General features: G+C 36.8%; 1 protein-coding gene across 3 annotated transcripts in view; it reads right to left on the bottom strand.

The window, feature by feature from the left end:
* Positions 1-1,587: 1,587 nt before the first annotated feature.
* The window catches only part of IKBKB (inhibitor of nuclear factor kappa B kinase subunit beta), an 88,533-nt gene continuing 75,143 nt past the window's right edge, over positions 1,588-14,977 (bottom strand). Inside the window, exons 21-23 of one of the 3 annotated variants that reach the window (XM_074209027.1) lie at positions 10,712-10,802; positions 8,826-8,946; positions 2,838-2,919 (exon numbers count right to left, since the gene is read on the bottom strand). In XM_074209027.1, coding sequence (XP_074065128.1) covers positions 8,869-8,946; positions 10,712-10,802 — 169 coding nt within the window. In that variant the 3' untranslated portion in view covers positions 2,838-2,919; positions 8,826-8,868. The other 2 variants (XM_074209028.1, XM_074209026.1) reach the window with 2 other exon arrangements.

Here is a 14,977-nt window from a genome sequence, read left to right as displayed (position 1 = left end):
GGCCTTTGCCCAGGAATGGGGCAGAGAGGAAGGTGGGGTAAGGAAAAGGCATTGAGAATTGTGATGAAGTAACAGTCCTAAGTGTGCCGAGGGGAAGAGTTGAAGGCAGGCTGGCTCATGTGTTGCATGAGAATGAGATGCTGGGGCCCAGCCAACTCAGAGGATCGGTGGCAGGAATCCTTTATCTTCTGCCGGCTGGAGGAGGGAGGGAAGGGAAGGTCATGAGGAGGTTGCTCAGCAGTCTCAAGGTCAAATTGAGTTCACCATTATCCAGCTAACGGAACACCTCAACTCTCCCCGGCTCCCCCATTGCTGTGAAATACAATCCTGATCCTTTATGAACCTACCTCCTGATGAAAACCAGGATAGATTGCATAATAATGGTTTCCCATTAAAAAGAAATTGGGAATTTTCCCAGTAGTGAAGGGAAAAGCCCCAAGTTTGGTGATGAATTCATCTTACTCCTTCTTTTATATGGGATGACTCTTTAGAGAAGATAGTCTTGGGCTTGAGTTTTGGAAAGTAGAAAACTTTCAAGGAAAAAAATGTAGATATATAAAAGGAAGGAACAAATTGGGATTACCGTTAACTTGGTTTCATCAGAACCAAAGGAACAGATTACTTCCATTTTAAATTTTATTACTCAGATGTTCATGTCTCTAGCATTATCCCTTTCTCACTAGCCACATCCTAAAGCAGGCCTTTATTAACTCAAGCTTGGATTATTGAAATAGCCTCCATTCTCTGCTACACATAACAATTAACTTTCTGAAACAGTACTTGTAATAGTCACTTCCTTCCTCAGTCACTATGCTTATAATATCAAATTTAGACTTGTCGGCATTCAAGGCTAAACATAATATGACCCCAACCTACCTTTCCAGTCTCAGTAAAACTGATTTACTTGTTATGGAAGGAAACAGGCCAACAGGGTTAAGTGACTTGCCTAGGGTCTCATAGCTAGTAAATGACAGGCCAAATTTGAATTCAAGTATTCCTGACTCCTGCTCTATCTTTGTGCATCTTGTTCAGCCCTATTTTCAATATCATCTCCTTCATAAAGCCTTTGCTGAGATACACAGCTAGCAGGAGCTCCTATAGCAGCTACATCTTATTCAAGATTTAAATCATTGTTATTTTTTTTAATTGGACATATGTGCCCATGTACCTTCAAGATAGATTATAAATTCCCACAAGTCAGGGACTGGGTCTTATCCCTTTTTGCTTCCTTCAAAACACTGTTTTTGGATCAGTGCTATAGCACCAATGGTAAATAGTAAATAATCAATAATAGTGATAATGAGGAGGAGCATGAAGAACATTATATGAATTTGGTCTTGAAATCTATATAACCTAATTTTATATCATTATAAAGAAGACAAGAAGAATTAGGGAGTAAATATAACTCCTGGACCTGATAAAGGATGTATAACCCAGTTTTTTATGTTAGTATTTTATATATGGAGCCTTGCTAAGTTTAGAGATCTTAACTTTATGATAACTATAAGAATGTACAACTTCAGGTATTTGAATGATAAACACAGTACAGAATTTAGAAAAATCAATCAATTTAATTATTTTTCCAGATTAGGTAAAAGAAGTTAAGGCAGACAGCCATATTTACAAACACATTCAGTAAACAAAGGTGGATGGATTAGGGAGGGTTGACCAGCAGCCTGGTAAGTCATAAGCAACTTTAATTTCTTTCCAGAACTATATTCATTTTTGCACTTGGGGAAAAAGCATGCCTGCTGAGAGCTCTCACTCCAACACTAACTAGTAGGCTTCTATCTGAACTAATTATTTCCACCATGAAGTATTTTGGTGGAAGTTATGATTGCTCCTGTTTTATGTTGGCCTGCTTCAGTTTCATAGCATGGGTCCTGGGAAATCCAGTTTTCAAATGGGGCTTCTTCTAAGTTTCCAATTTATAGTAAACCAAGACTAAGCTGAAAAGAGGATGGTAGGAGCACCGCTTTGGTATGCTTAGGCCTGAGGGTTGGTAAAGGCTGGGCAGGGGATGGGCAAAGTGGGGGGTCAGGCATAAGTTAATATGGGCAACTCAGTGGTAGAGAATGAGGAAATGAAGGGGAAGGTTTCCTTCCAAAGTGCCAAGATGTGTGTGAGTCCAGATGGAACACAGAGCTTTTAGCCTGGAGAAGAATACATAGAAGAGTGACTCAGGTCAGGGCAGTGCTGGTCAACGATGAAGAACAGGACCGGGGGATGGGCTGGGGAGTATACATTCACACTTTGCAAGTTCATCTGCATTATTAACACTTTCTTAAGTCTAGAGAATCAGCAGGACAATAATCAAGCCCCGACTGGAGCAAATGCCAATTTCTGAGACATAAATGTTCATGCTGGAAATTTAGCAATCTCTCAGGAGCTGTCAGAGTTGGGATCAGCACATTCCTGGTCCTGTGTGTGTGGAACAGGTAGGATTGGGACAGGCAGTCTCCAGGAGGTCAAGAAAAGATGAACAATCCTATCCTCTGCCCCAAAGGGGCTGCATGAATCCAGAAGGCAGCCAAGCCTTCCGTGGTCTGTGGAGGCACCCACACACGGAAGCCTCTTCCCTGGGTACAAACAGGATCATTTATGGCCTCATAGGCTTGAAAACTCATGGTAAGGCTTCAGAACAATTTCACTTTGGCATGGCCTCCTTCATGAGGGTCTTTCAACTCTCCCTGTTGGGCCCACAGCTTCAGTTTAAACCTGTGTCACCACTGCAAGGGAAAGTAAGCTTCTCATCCAGATAGCCCTCTTGGTTTGGGTCAGAAAAGTCCCAGAAAATGGCATCCCTCAGCAGCATCACTCAGTTAAGTCCACCCAAGAAACCTTAGGGGTTCAGATCTGTGTCTGCTCCAGACTGTTCTGTTCTCCATCTTCAGAATGTAACCAGGTCCAGTCCAGGGTCTGGAAGACAAACAGGAAGGTTACAAAGACAGTCACCACCAGAAGACCTAATTTTTCAATATCAGGAAAATAGTCCAATTTTAGCAGTAAAAATAAGTCACCTAATTGTTATATCCTGATTATTATAAAGTATGCTTTGGATGCTGTCTTCAAATTAAAAAAATCTAATTTAAGTGATTCATGTTGAATTAGATAGGAACAGCTTACATTAATTTTAGTCATGAGTGACTTTATGACTTCATTTGGAGTTTTCTTGGTAAAGATACTGGAGGGGTTTGCCATTTCCTTCCCCAGATCATTTTACAGATGAGGAAACTGAGGTGATCAGGGTCACACAGCGAATGAGTGTCTGAGACTGAATTTGAACTCACAAAGATGAGTCTTCCTGAACTCCAGGTCCTGAATCTTAAGATTTGATTATGATGAAGCTGAATTTTAGGGTAATTGTTTTTAGTACAGAGCACTTATTTATGCTTTACTGAAAGAAAGTGTTACTTCTTACACTTTTGGAGTTGTATGAAGCCATGGAAATAATAATGAGGGAAGCATAAAAAATGCATTTGTCTTGATGAAAATGTTTGAGTAGCAGTTCTGGAGTCAGAAAACCTTGGTTCCTCTCCTGCCACAAAGTCACCTGACCCTCAGGGCCTCTGTTTTCTTGCTTGTAAAATGAAGGGGGGAAGGTAGGAGGAGATGATCCCTAAGGTCCCCTTCCATCTCTAAACCTAAAATTCTATGACCCCATTTTTCCCACATTGAGCCTCCCACTTTAAATTCACACATTGTATGGTCTCCTTTGTTTCTGTTCTTCCCAAGTACAGTGCCTAACTTAGAGGACAGGCATGTCAATGTTTTCATGTCGAATGGGTTAATTAATAGAGTACACTAATGTTTTTGTCCCTTCATAGCTGCCAAACTCTGTAAAACTTGTTTTTAGAAGAAGACACTGGTGTGGTGCCTGCCCCAGATTCCCTATTAATCAATCCATTCTTTGTTTGAGAACAATATTCTCCAACATATTGTTATTATTATTATTATCAATACTACTACTACTACCATTAATAATAATAATAGTAATAGTATGAATATAATGCATACAAAGAAGCTAGGCAGATGGTTGGATAGAGTATCTGGCTTGGAGTCACCTAAGTTCAGATGTGCTTTTACTAGCTGCATGACTGTGCAAATCACTTACCCTGTATTTGCCTCAGTTTTCTCATCTGTAAAATGTGGATAATATAGCACTTACCTCCCAGAGATGTTGTGAAGATTGAATGAGATAGTAATTGTAAAGCTTCTGGCACATAGTGAATGACATATAAATGTTAGCTATAATTATTGTCATTATAGAAAATTTATATGAACTATGGTAAAGTAAAGTAAGCAAAGAAAATAATATGCACAATTATAATAATGTAAACAGAAAGATCAACTATCACAAAATCATTGAAAATTAATTGCAAAAACCAATGTATAGTATTTATTATATATGTTTTCTTGAAATAGAAATTCATTGTTTTTTAATTGAATCCTCTTTTATGTTTGGCTGTGTACTTTTTTCCCTTTTCTTGTTTTGTATTTAAGTTTAAAATGAAAAAAATTTACAAAAAAAAGAAAATGAATGTAAAAATATAAAGAATAAACTCTGGACTGAAGAAAAGGTATGAAAGACTATGTTGGGGACAGCTGGATGGCACAGTGGATAGAGCACCGGCCCTGGAGTCAGGAGTACCTGAGTTCAAATGAGGCCTCAGACACTTAATAATTACTTAGCTGTGTGGCCTTGGGCAAGCCACTTAACCCCATTTGCCTTGCAAAAAAAAAAAAAGGAAGAAAGAATATGTCTACCGACTCCTTTGCAGCACTGAAGAAGAATATACAGGTATGGCATACTCCATAGATTGTCAGATCATGCATTGATTCATTTTGATGTTTCTACCTTCTTTCTCTTTTTCTTTCAAAAAATATTCCTATATGGAATAGCTCTCTGGGAGGGGGAAGAAGAAAAAATACAGGGTGATATTGGGTGATATTAAGACAAAAAGTATGTTGTTGTGTCCAGAGTTATTTTCTAAAGATGTGAAATAATTCTTGAATGAAATGAAAAAGAAAATCTCAAAGGAAGTAAAAAAAACCATTCCAAATATTCCATTAACTGTCAGGCTTAGTTGGTCACTAAGTTTGCTTAATAGTTCTTTGTTACAAGGGAAGACTCATGGGGGGAGAAGATTGGGTGATTAGGGAGATAAGACTATTTGGAAATGACAGCAATGTAAAATAAAAACGCCAAAGATTTCCTTCCCTTAAACTCCAATGATTCTGTGATGAAATTAGTGCCTGTGGGTTCATATAAAAATTCTTTTGAGGGCAGAAGTTAATACAAACATGGAAACATTGCATTTATAATGAGCTAAAATCTCCACGCATTGCCTTTAGAAAAGCATGTCAGTCCTTCAGATCTGGGTAATCTTGAATGTCAATGCAAAGACTTTGTAGCCACAAGAATGAGGAATAGGTAGCTAGTTGGTCTACAGACCCATATGTTGTAAACTTAAGGGACGGTCCGCTGCTCCAAGACTAAACGATCAGCGCTTAACATGAAAAGAAGAAAGATGTTTGATGAAACATGAAATAGGAGGCAAAGGAGCCAAACCCACAAGGATCATAGCTTTAGAACTTAGAGGCTGCTTTGAACAATCCCATCATTTTCAAGATGAGGAAACTGAGGCCAAATGACTTGGTAAAATTCATATGAGGACTAAGTGATAGTTATGTTAGGCTATTAGATTGTAAGCTCCTTGATGGCAGGGTTTCACTTTTGCCTCTTTTTATATCCCAATGTCTTATCATTGTGCTTAATAAATTATTAATTATTAAATTGGAAAACAGAGTAGAGAAGGTTCTTGCTGCCAAAATACATGCTCTCTGCCTCAGGATAGTATCCTCTAATATATTAACCCTTAGCAAAAGAGGCTTCAAGTTGGATGGAGTAACAAAAAATTGGTATATGTTATATACTGAAATGAATTTAAATGCAAATAATTACTAAGCAAGTTTAGATAGTTGTACTGATGCTCAGTGTTAAGTTTTTAAATTAACATATTTATCATTTAAAAAAAAGAGGGTGCTTTGAGTTCTCTAAGACACTGTGATACAGCACCTAGAAAAAAATGTGCTCACACAAAGCAATTATTCTCTCTAAAGATACTTTGCACGACGATGAAGATTTTTAAAGGAATGCATTTCATAGCTGTGAAGGTCCATGCCTATAGTACCCTCTGTTGAGGAAAGTTCGTGGGTCACTTGAACTTGGGAGTTATGAGTTCCATTAAGGGCTAAAACTGATCAGATGGCCACACAAAGTGTAGCACTAACATGGTGAGCTCCTGAGAGTGAAGGGCCACCAGGCTGCCTAAGGAGGGGCAAACTGGTTCGGCTCAGACAAGTAAGGTTAAAGCTTTCATGCCTCTCAAGAGTGGTCCCTGCACTTCTAGTCTGGGTAGGATAGGTAGACTCAACCCCCCCCCCCCAAAAAAAAAGTCATATATCATCGTCAATTCCTTGGCTAATTACCCTGTTTTTGTTTGTTTTTGTTTTAAAATGAAAATAGGACACACCACTTTATCCTGTTGTTGCCCATTGACTGGTTACTTGCATAGTGATGAGGTGTGTTGTTGAGCCCAATGGTACAGGTTAGTTTAGTACTTGGTAGAAATTTGAGAATATGTTTCTGGATACATGGGCATTTGGAGTATTGGTCTTTGATCACTTCTCAGCCATAAGACAGACCTCATAAGCATGACTTCATCGTACTTTGTAATCATTCTATAATTGCCTTCTCTTTCAGAAATGTCTGAACATGGACACACTGAATTTAGCATGGTCAGGGTCTCTACACTTTATTTGGAAAGGACCCCCAAGAAAGTAGTTTGGCACTTCAAATGTAGAAAAGTTTTAATACAAATGCAGGAGCAATTCTTGATTATGTGTTCCTTGAACTGTAATTTCTGGGTTTTTCCATTTAGTAATCCCAATCTTAACATCAATTCTTATGCAATCCTCTTGGTATATGACTTTTTCCTTGCTCTTCCAATATGCTGTTTGATTTCTTTCTTTGTTATGTGGGTTTTCAAAATATATTTATAAGCTGTCCAGGTCTCTCCCATTGGACCTCTTTGCTTTGCAGTGTTAAATCGCTCAAAATATTGTTCATAATCACATGTGGGCTTTTTAATGCTATGTCTATTTTTCTGTCCTAGTGGCAGAAATTCACTATTTTTTCCTCCAGATGTTTAAAAAAAACCCTGAAAACTGCCTGATTTGAGTAGGCCCTAGGTTCCTACTCCAGCAGAAAAAGAAAGAAAAGAAAAAACAAAAAAATTTTCTTAATCCTTTTATATAATAAATCATCTTTCTGGGGGTTTAATAATTTCTCTTTAAACTGATAAGAAAAGATAGAATTGAGAGCTGGAAGGGACTTGAGAAATAATAAGAGGAATAGAACGAGAGGCTGGACTGAGGATTTTGTTGATATGGAAACTCCAGATTAAGGAAACTCAACCAAGATAAATCAGTTCCTTCTCTCTGCAGCGTTATAGTCCTCCAGAGTAACCAAAAGCACTGAGAAATTCAGTGGATTGTATGTGGTCTCTAATGTCAGGGTGGACTTGAATGCAGACCTTTCTGGTTCTGAGGTCAGTCAGCTAATATTTGCCTCAGTAGTATTAATGATTGACATTTATGGGGCATCTTAAGGATTAAGCAAAATGTTTTACAGTTATCTCATTTGATTTCCACATCAATCCTAAGAAGTAAATGCTTTACAGGCATTATTATTCTACACAAATATTGGTATTCACCTAGCCCAACCTTTTTATAGATGAGAAACCTGAGGCCCAGAGAAGTAATATAATTTATTCAAAGTCACACAGCTAAGAACCAGAAGTCAAACCCAGTGATTTTTGATTCCAAACCTATTCAGTGCTCTTACTACTACAACTCAAGAGCCTACCCAATTAATTATAAAAATAAAGCAAGAAACATGTTGTTTGGGGTTTTGAGGAAACAGTTAAATACAGAGGTTGGAAAGTCCTGAGTTCAAATCCTATTCTCAATTTATTGTTATGTGGCCACAGGTAAGACAATTAAACTCCATGATTTTCAGTTTCCTTGACTATAATATAGAGAGAGTACCCAATGTGCTTATCTCAAATATTTGTGAAGATCAAATGAAATATAGCAATGGTTCCTAAACTGTGGAGTCTCAGAATTTCTTTAAACTTTTTAAAATTGTAGGGAACCCCAAAAGCTTTTGTTTATATGGGCTATATTCAGAGGAGTTCTGACAAATGTTTAACAACAGCTCTCCACCCCCCCCATATTATCTATGACATCCTTTAGCCCTTAATTTGAATTATTAATATTTTTCCATTACTTTCCTAAGTTCAGATCATCAACAAATCAATAAATCAAGTCTTGATTTATCTACTAATTTCCAATATGTAAATGCTAACATTGAAAATTTAACACTCAAGTTATCATCTGTCAGCATACCCTCATGATGTTTATCAGTGGCTATTCGATTATAAATTAAATACTCTTACGTTTTAATGTTTTAATATATGCATTGTTAAGTAAAGTATTTTGACCTTGTAAATCACTGAAAGGGCTTCAGGGACTCCTAAAGACACTTTGAGAACTGCTTTAATAAAGTATATGAAATACTTTGAAAACTCAAAGAACTAGGTAAATGCATGCTATTATTGTTATTGCTGTTATCATTGCTATTATTATTGATATTACCACTAGCACCAGTAGGGAATTCTGAGATATTTGAGAATCTTAAGAATTGATTGTTTTTGTTAGTGAGTACCAATGTCTCTGGGGGAGAAGATAAAATGTCAGACCTGGAATCAGGAAGAAGGCATCTTTCAGAGTCCAAATCTGGTTTCAGACACTCACTAGTTGTATGACCCTGGGCAAGTCATTTAACCCTGTTTGCCTCAGTGTCCTCATCTGTAAAATGAACTGGAAAAGGAAATGGTTAAAGGACTCCAGTATCTTTGTTAAGAAAACTCCAGAAAGGTGTGTCACCACATCAGACAAGTGAAAACAACTCAACACCAGTGTTTCTGAAATAGTTTAGGAGGATCTGAATTCCCCTAGCCAATACTTCTCTTCTCACGAGTCCACTGTAGTGCAGCTAGAGTCAGCAAGACCTGGCTTCTAATCCTACTTCTACTATTAGCTGGGTGATCCCTAAGGGCAAGGAACTTAACCTTTCTGAAACTCAGTCCCCTTATCTGTAAAATGAGGATAATAATACCTCCCACATGGAATTATTGTGAGGCTTAAGTGAAACTCACAATATTTAATAGGTACAAAGAGCTCTACAATCTGGGTAGCCCTATGTAGATGTCTACCACCACAACCACCACCATACCATTACCATTATCATTATTTTTATTATCTAGGGGATGAGCAATACAGCGTGCATCTTTTTATACTTCAAGGACAATTTTCCAAGTTTAAATCCATCAATGAAAATGGGGTTCACAAGTCCTCCTCCTTTAGAGACATTTCTGCAGGTACAAAATAAACTCTTACCTGTGGATATGGACTCCAACCAGGGCTGCCCATTCCCCAATTTTTTGAAGCACACTCTTGGCTTTCAATTTTGGATCTGAGGTATATAGTGAAAACAGCAGCATGGGCTGTGTGACACCCAGGACTTTGAGGCACATTTGTTATATCACTGGTTGCATTCCACTGTCTTGCTTGGGGCTAGATAGTCACAGTTTTATTAAACCTTCCCAAAAAAGCAATTTATTTCCTCCTGGACTCCCCAAATTGGAATTTACTGTCAGGAAGAAAAAACACACTTTCTCCTTTTTTTACCTATGTCTCTGGTGGGCTGATTTGTTGATCAATGTGGTGAGTGGATAAGGATCTAACCTTGCAGTAAAGAAGACTTGGGTTCAAGAAGGATGTTCCATTATATTATTTTATTAGCTATGTGACCCTGGGAAAGTTATTTAGATTTTTAGGGCTTAAGGCAGCTATCTAGGTTACAGAGCAGGTACTGAACTGCACTGGTAAAATGGATTTCCTCACTGGGTATTTCTCAAGCCAAAGGTGCTATATAAATGTTTATTATTCATTACTATTACTATTATTATATCATAGCACTGCTCCAAAAGGAAAAAAAAATAGTAATAAGAACTCAATAGGGCACCAGGCCTAGAATCAGGAAGACCTGAATTCAAATCTGACCTCAGATACTTCTTATAGCTGTATGACTTCAGGCAAGTCATACTGTTTACTTCAATTTCCTCATCTATAAAATGAGCTAGAGAAGAAAATGTCAAGCCACTTCAAAATCTTTGCTAAGAAAACTCCAGATAGGGACATAGCTGAAACAACTGAGCAACAAACAACATTTTAACATTTGAAAAGCAATGCACATTATCTTACTTATTGCTCATAAGGACCCTGCAAGGTAAATGCTATGATCCAGGTTTTACAGGTAAAGAAACTGAGGTTCAGAGAAGTTAAGTGATTTGCCTAGGGTCATATAGCTATATATTAAGCTATCTCTCTCTCTCTCTTTCTCTCTCTCTCTCTATAATATGTATATATATATATATGTGTATATATATATATATATATATATATATATATATATATATAGCTATTAAGTATCTTGATTACTTCTAAATTTCCTTCATTTTTCTTTTCTTTTTCTTCTCTTGGAGGGGAAAAGAAAAAAAATAAAATGTGAATAAACTGTTACCATAAAACTCTGATTCTGCTTTGTCATGGTGTCTTCCATTGCATTTTGTAACTGGCTGCAGAGGTCCCGTGTTTCCATTACCAATTCTTCACTAAAGAAAATAAAGGGGTTATTAGAAAATTGACTGAATTAAAACACTGATAACAGAATTCACTGATCATAATGTGCTGAAATGTTTGACCCTGTCTAAAAATGTACTAGAAGAGTCTTTAACCAGACACAGATGCGATCATTTAATGTGAATACAGACAGGTACCTTTAGTCTTTTTGTTAAATATCCGGAAAGTCAAAATTCAGACATGTTAAGTGTTTTAAAAGATAAAGAGATTGCTAGTTAATTTAAAAGTTAAAAGAATCTAATTGACATTTAACTAGCAAATTTTTTGCTAAAGTTCAGTTACCATGGCAATGATAGGCTATCAAGTAAAGCTTTAAATGTCTTTTTGGGATATACTAAGGGTAGGGAAAAGGGTATAAAAGCCCACATTGGCTCAATCTAACTGACTTAAAATGGGGCGGGGGGAACGCTGCAAATCACTTATAATAAGAGAAAACGCAAATTAAAACAATTGAGATCTCACTTGGTATTCATCAAAGTGTTAGAAAAGACAAAAGAAAAACAACGTTGGATGGAGTTTTTATAAATATGAGTACACTAATATACTGTTGGTGGACCTGTGAGTTGACCTGACCATTATGGAAAACAATTTAAAATTAGGCTAGAAAATTGACTAAACTATTTAAAACTTTTGACTCAGTGATACTACTACAGTGATACCACCCAAAAGAAGGCAATAGACGGACAGAAAAGTACCACATATACAAAAATATTTATTGCTGCGCATTTTTAATAGCAAAAAAAGAAAACAAGATCTCTAAAATTCTAACTCTTTTTTTTTATGTTTTTGCAAGGCAAATGGGGTTAAGTGACTTGCCCAAGGCCACACAACTAGGTAATTATTAAGTGCCTGAGGCTGGATTTGAACTCAGGTACTCCTGACTCCAGGGCCAGTATGCTATCCACTGAGCCACCTAGCCGCCCAAAATTCTAACTCTTAAATTCATTTTTCTTTTGTATCCTCAGCAAGAAGCCAAGGCCTTTGCATATAGTATACATCTAACATATGCCTGTTGAATTAAGATGATCATATCAATTAATGAAGCTATCTACCCAGGTGTGGACAAGTAATACGGGTTATGGGAGAGAGAGAGACCACACTATTTAAATCAAAGATCTTTTGAAGTATTACAAGTGAATCAGTGAATTTTAGTCCCATACTTGCCAAAATTTAAGGATAATTGTTTGAAAAAAGACTTTTCTATCTAATATATATGCTTCAAAAGAGAATATCAGTCAACTGTACCAGGTTTTGATAGTTGCTTGTGATTTAGTAGAAAGCAAATTTTGGAAAATGATGTATTAAATTCTATTAACCTAGACTCTTAGAGTTAAAGATGACAGAGACATTAGGCATTTATCTAGTCCAACCCCATTTTCAGATGAGGAAACTGACCTTCCATGAAGTTAAGTGAATTACTAAAGACTCGTGGTTGGTTAGTGGCTGAACTTGAATCCAGGTCTTCTGACTTCCAGGACAGTATAACATACTCTGTCCTTGAGCTCAGTTATAAAGGGACCCGAGATCACATTTTTTTTTCTTTTGGTTTTTGCAAGGAAATGGGGTTAGGTGACTTATCTAAAGTCACACAGCCAGGTAATTATTAAGTGTCTGAGGTCAAATTTGAACTCAGACTCCTGACTCCAGGGACGGTGCTCTATCCACTGTGCGACCTAGCCGCCCCACAACCTTCTTTTCTCTCCCTTAAATATCAATTTTTAATGTGAATAATGTGATCATATAATACTTATTGACCTGTATTTTATAGCAGTCATGAAAGAATCTTGACCCTGGGGTCAAAACAGAGTCCCAGCATCATCACTAATTGATTGTATAATCTTGGGCAAATCACCCAAACATATGCCTCAGCTTCTTCAACTATAAAATGAAGACTATGTGGGCAGCTAGGTGGGGCAGTGCACTGGCCCTGGAGTCAAGAGGACCTGAGTTCAAATCTGCCCTCACACATAATAATTGCCATGTGACCTTGGGCAAGTCACTTAATCCCAGTGCCTTAAAATAAAAAAATGGAAAAAATAAAATGAAGACTATAAAACATGCCTTATTTTATGGTTGTGAGGATCAGATGAAAAAATACAGGTGAAATTCAATTTAACAAGTGTATATTAAGCACCTGCTAATTAGCATTTACACAGGATGTTCCAAAAAAATAATCTTGTTACCAAATTAATTAATTAAGTTACTAAAACTTAAATCTATTAAAACTTAAAACTGCACTAAGATTTTGGGGATCTCCTGCACAGGGTTTTAAAGTTTGTAAAACATTTTATATAAGTTATCTCCTCTTATCCTTACAAAGATACAGAGAGGTGCCCCCATTTTACAGCTGAGGAAACTGAGATTGACAGAGGTGAAGTGCTTGCCAGGGTCATAAGTTGTCTGAGGCTGGATTTTAATTCAGGTTTTCCATACTCCAGGTCCAGTGATCTAATCGTTGCAACAACAATCTTTACAAAGACAGGGAAGTGAGAAATGGAATATCAAATTCCAAAAACAGCAAATGAATGAGTTCATTGGAATACAGCCTGCACAAAGGAGAGTCAAATGTAACTGCTTTATAATTGTAAAATGCTATAGGGATGATGATGATTATGATGAGGACAGTTGTTTTTATTAATAATCATCTTGCCTCAAACAAATTTCTTGCCTCTCTAAGTTTTGCCCAGTATACTTTCTATAACCAAAATACTGAGGCAATAGGGAAGATCAGAATGCCACCTCAGAAGATGAAAGCAGTAACAAAATGCCTACGTGTGAAATCTCAAAGGAGATTATGAATTGGTCTTGAATCCAAAAAGTCCTCTTGGAAGAGCTCAAAGAGAATTTTAAAAACAAATATGAGAGGTATAAGAAAATTTGGGAGAAGATAAGAGATTTATGCAGGGGAATTATGAATAATTGTAGAAGGAAGCACAAAAATTGACTGAAGAAAACTTTTAAAAGTAGAATTTTCCAAATGGAACAAGAAACAACTTCTTTGAAAGTAGAATTGGACAAATAAGAAAGGAGATACAAAAGCTAACTAAAGAAAAAACATATTTAAATATTAGAATTGGGTAAGTGGAAACTAATGACTACAATATGCATCAAGAATCCATCAAATGGGGTGATAGGTGGTGCAGTGGAGGGTGGCTTGGTGGTGCAGTGCAGTGGATACAGCCCTGGAGTAAGGAGTACCTGAGTTCAAATCTGGCCTCAGACACTTAATAATTACCTAGGTGTGTGGCCTTGGGCAAGCCACTTAGCCCCATTAGCCTTGCAAAAACTAACCCCCCCAAACCCCCAAAGAATCCATCAAATGAAATCAAAAGACCAGAAAAACAGAAGAAAATGTAAAATACCTCAAAGGAAAAATGACTAATCTTGAAAATAGACCCAGATAGCTTTTCCAATAAAATCAGGGGTGAAACAAGGGTGCCCACTATCACCACTACTATTCAATATTGTGGTAGAAATGTTAACTTTAGCAATAAGGGAAGAAAAAGAAATGATTTGGAATTAGAAGAAACAAAATTTATCAGTCTTTGCAGATGATAGTATACTTATATTAGAGAATCCACTACAAACAAGTTCAAACAATTAACAACTTTAGCAAAGTTGCAGGATATAAAACAGCCCATATTAACTATCATCTTTCTATATATTACCTACAAAGTCTAAAAGCAAGACATAGAAAGAGAAATTCCATTCAAAACAACTGCAGACAATATAAAATATTGGGGAATCTACCTGCCAAGACAAACCCACTTTTTACACAAATGAAGTCAGTTCTAAACAACTGGAAAAATATCAGTAGCTCATGAGTAGGTTGAGCTAATATAATAAAAAAATGATAATTTTACCTAAATTAATCTTCTTATTCAGTGCCATACCAAACTACGAGAAAGTATTTTATAGAACTAGGAAAAATAATAACAAAATTTATCTTGAAGAATAAAAGATCAAGGGGCAGCTATGTGGCCCAGTGGATAGAGCACCAGCCCTGGAGTCAGGTCCTGAGTTCAAATGTGATCTCAGGCACATAATAATTACCTAGCTGTGTGATCTTGGGCAAATCACTTAACCCCACTGCTTTGCCAAAAAAAAATAAAAAATAAAAAAGAATAAAAGATTGAGAATATCAAGA

This window comes from Macrotis lagotis, chromosome 1 (genome assembly GCF_037893015.1).
Source record: "Macrotis lagotis isolate mMagLag1 chromosome 1, bilby.v1.9.chrom.fasta, whole genome shotgun sequence".
Taxonomy (NCBI): Eukaryota; Metazoa; Chordata; class Mammalia; order Peramelemorphia; family Peramelidae; genus Macrotis; species Macrotis lagotis.
This window is presented reverse-complemented; position numbering and strand designations above follow the sequence as displayed.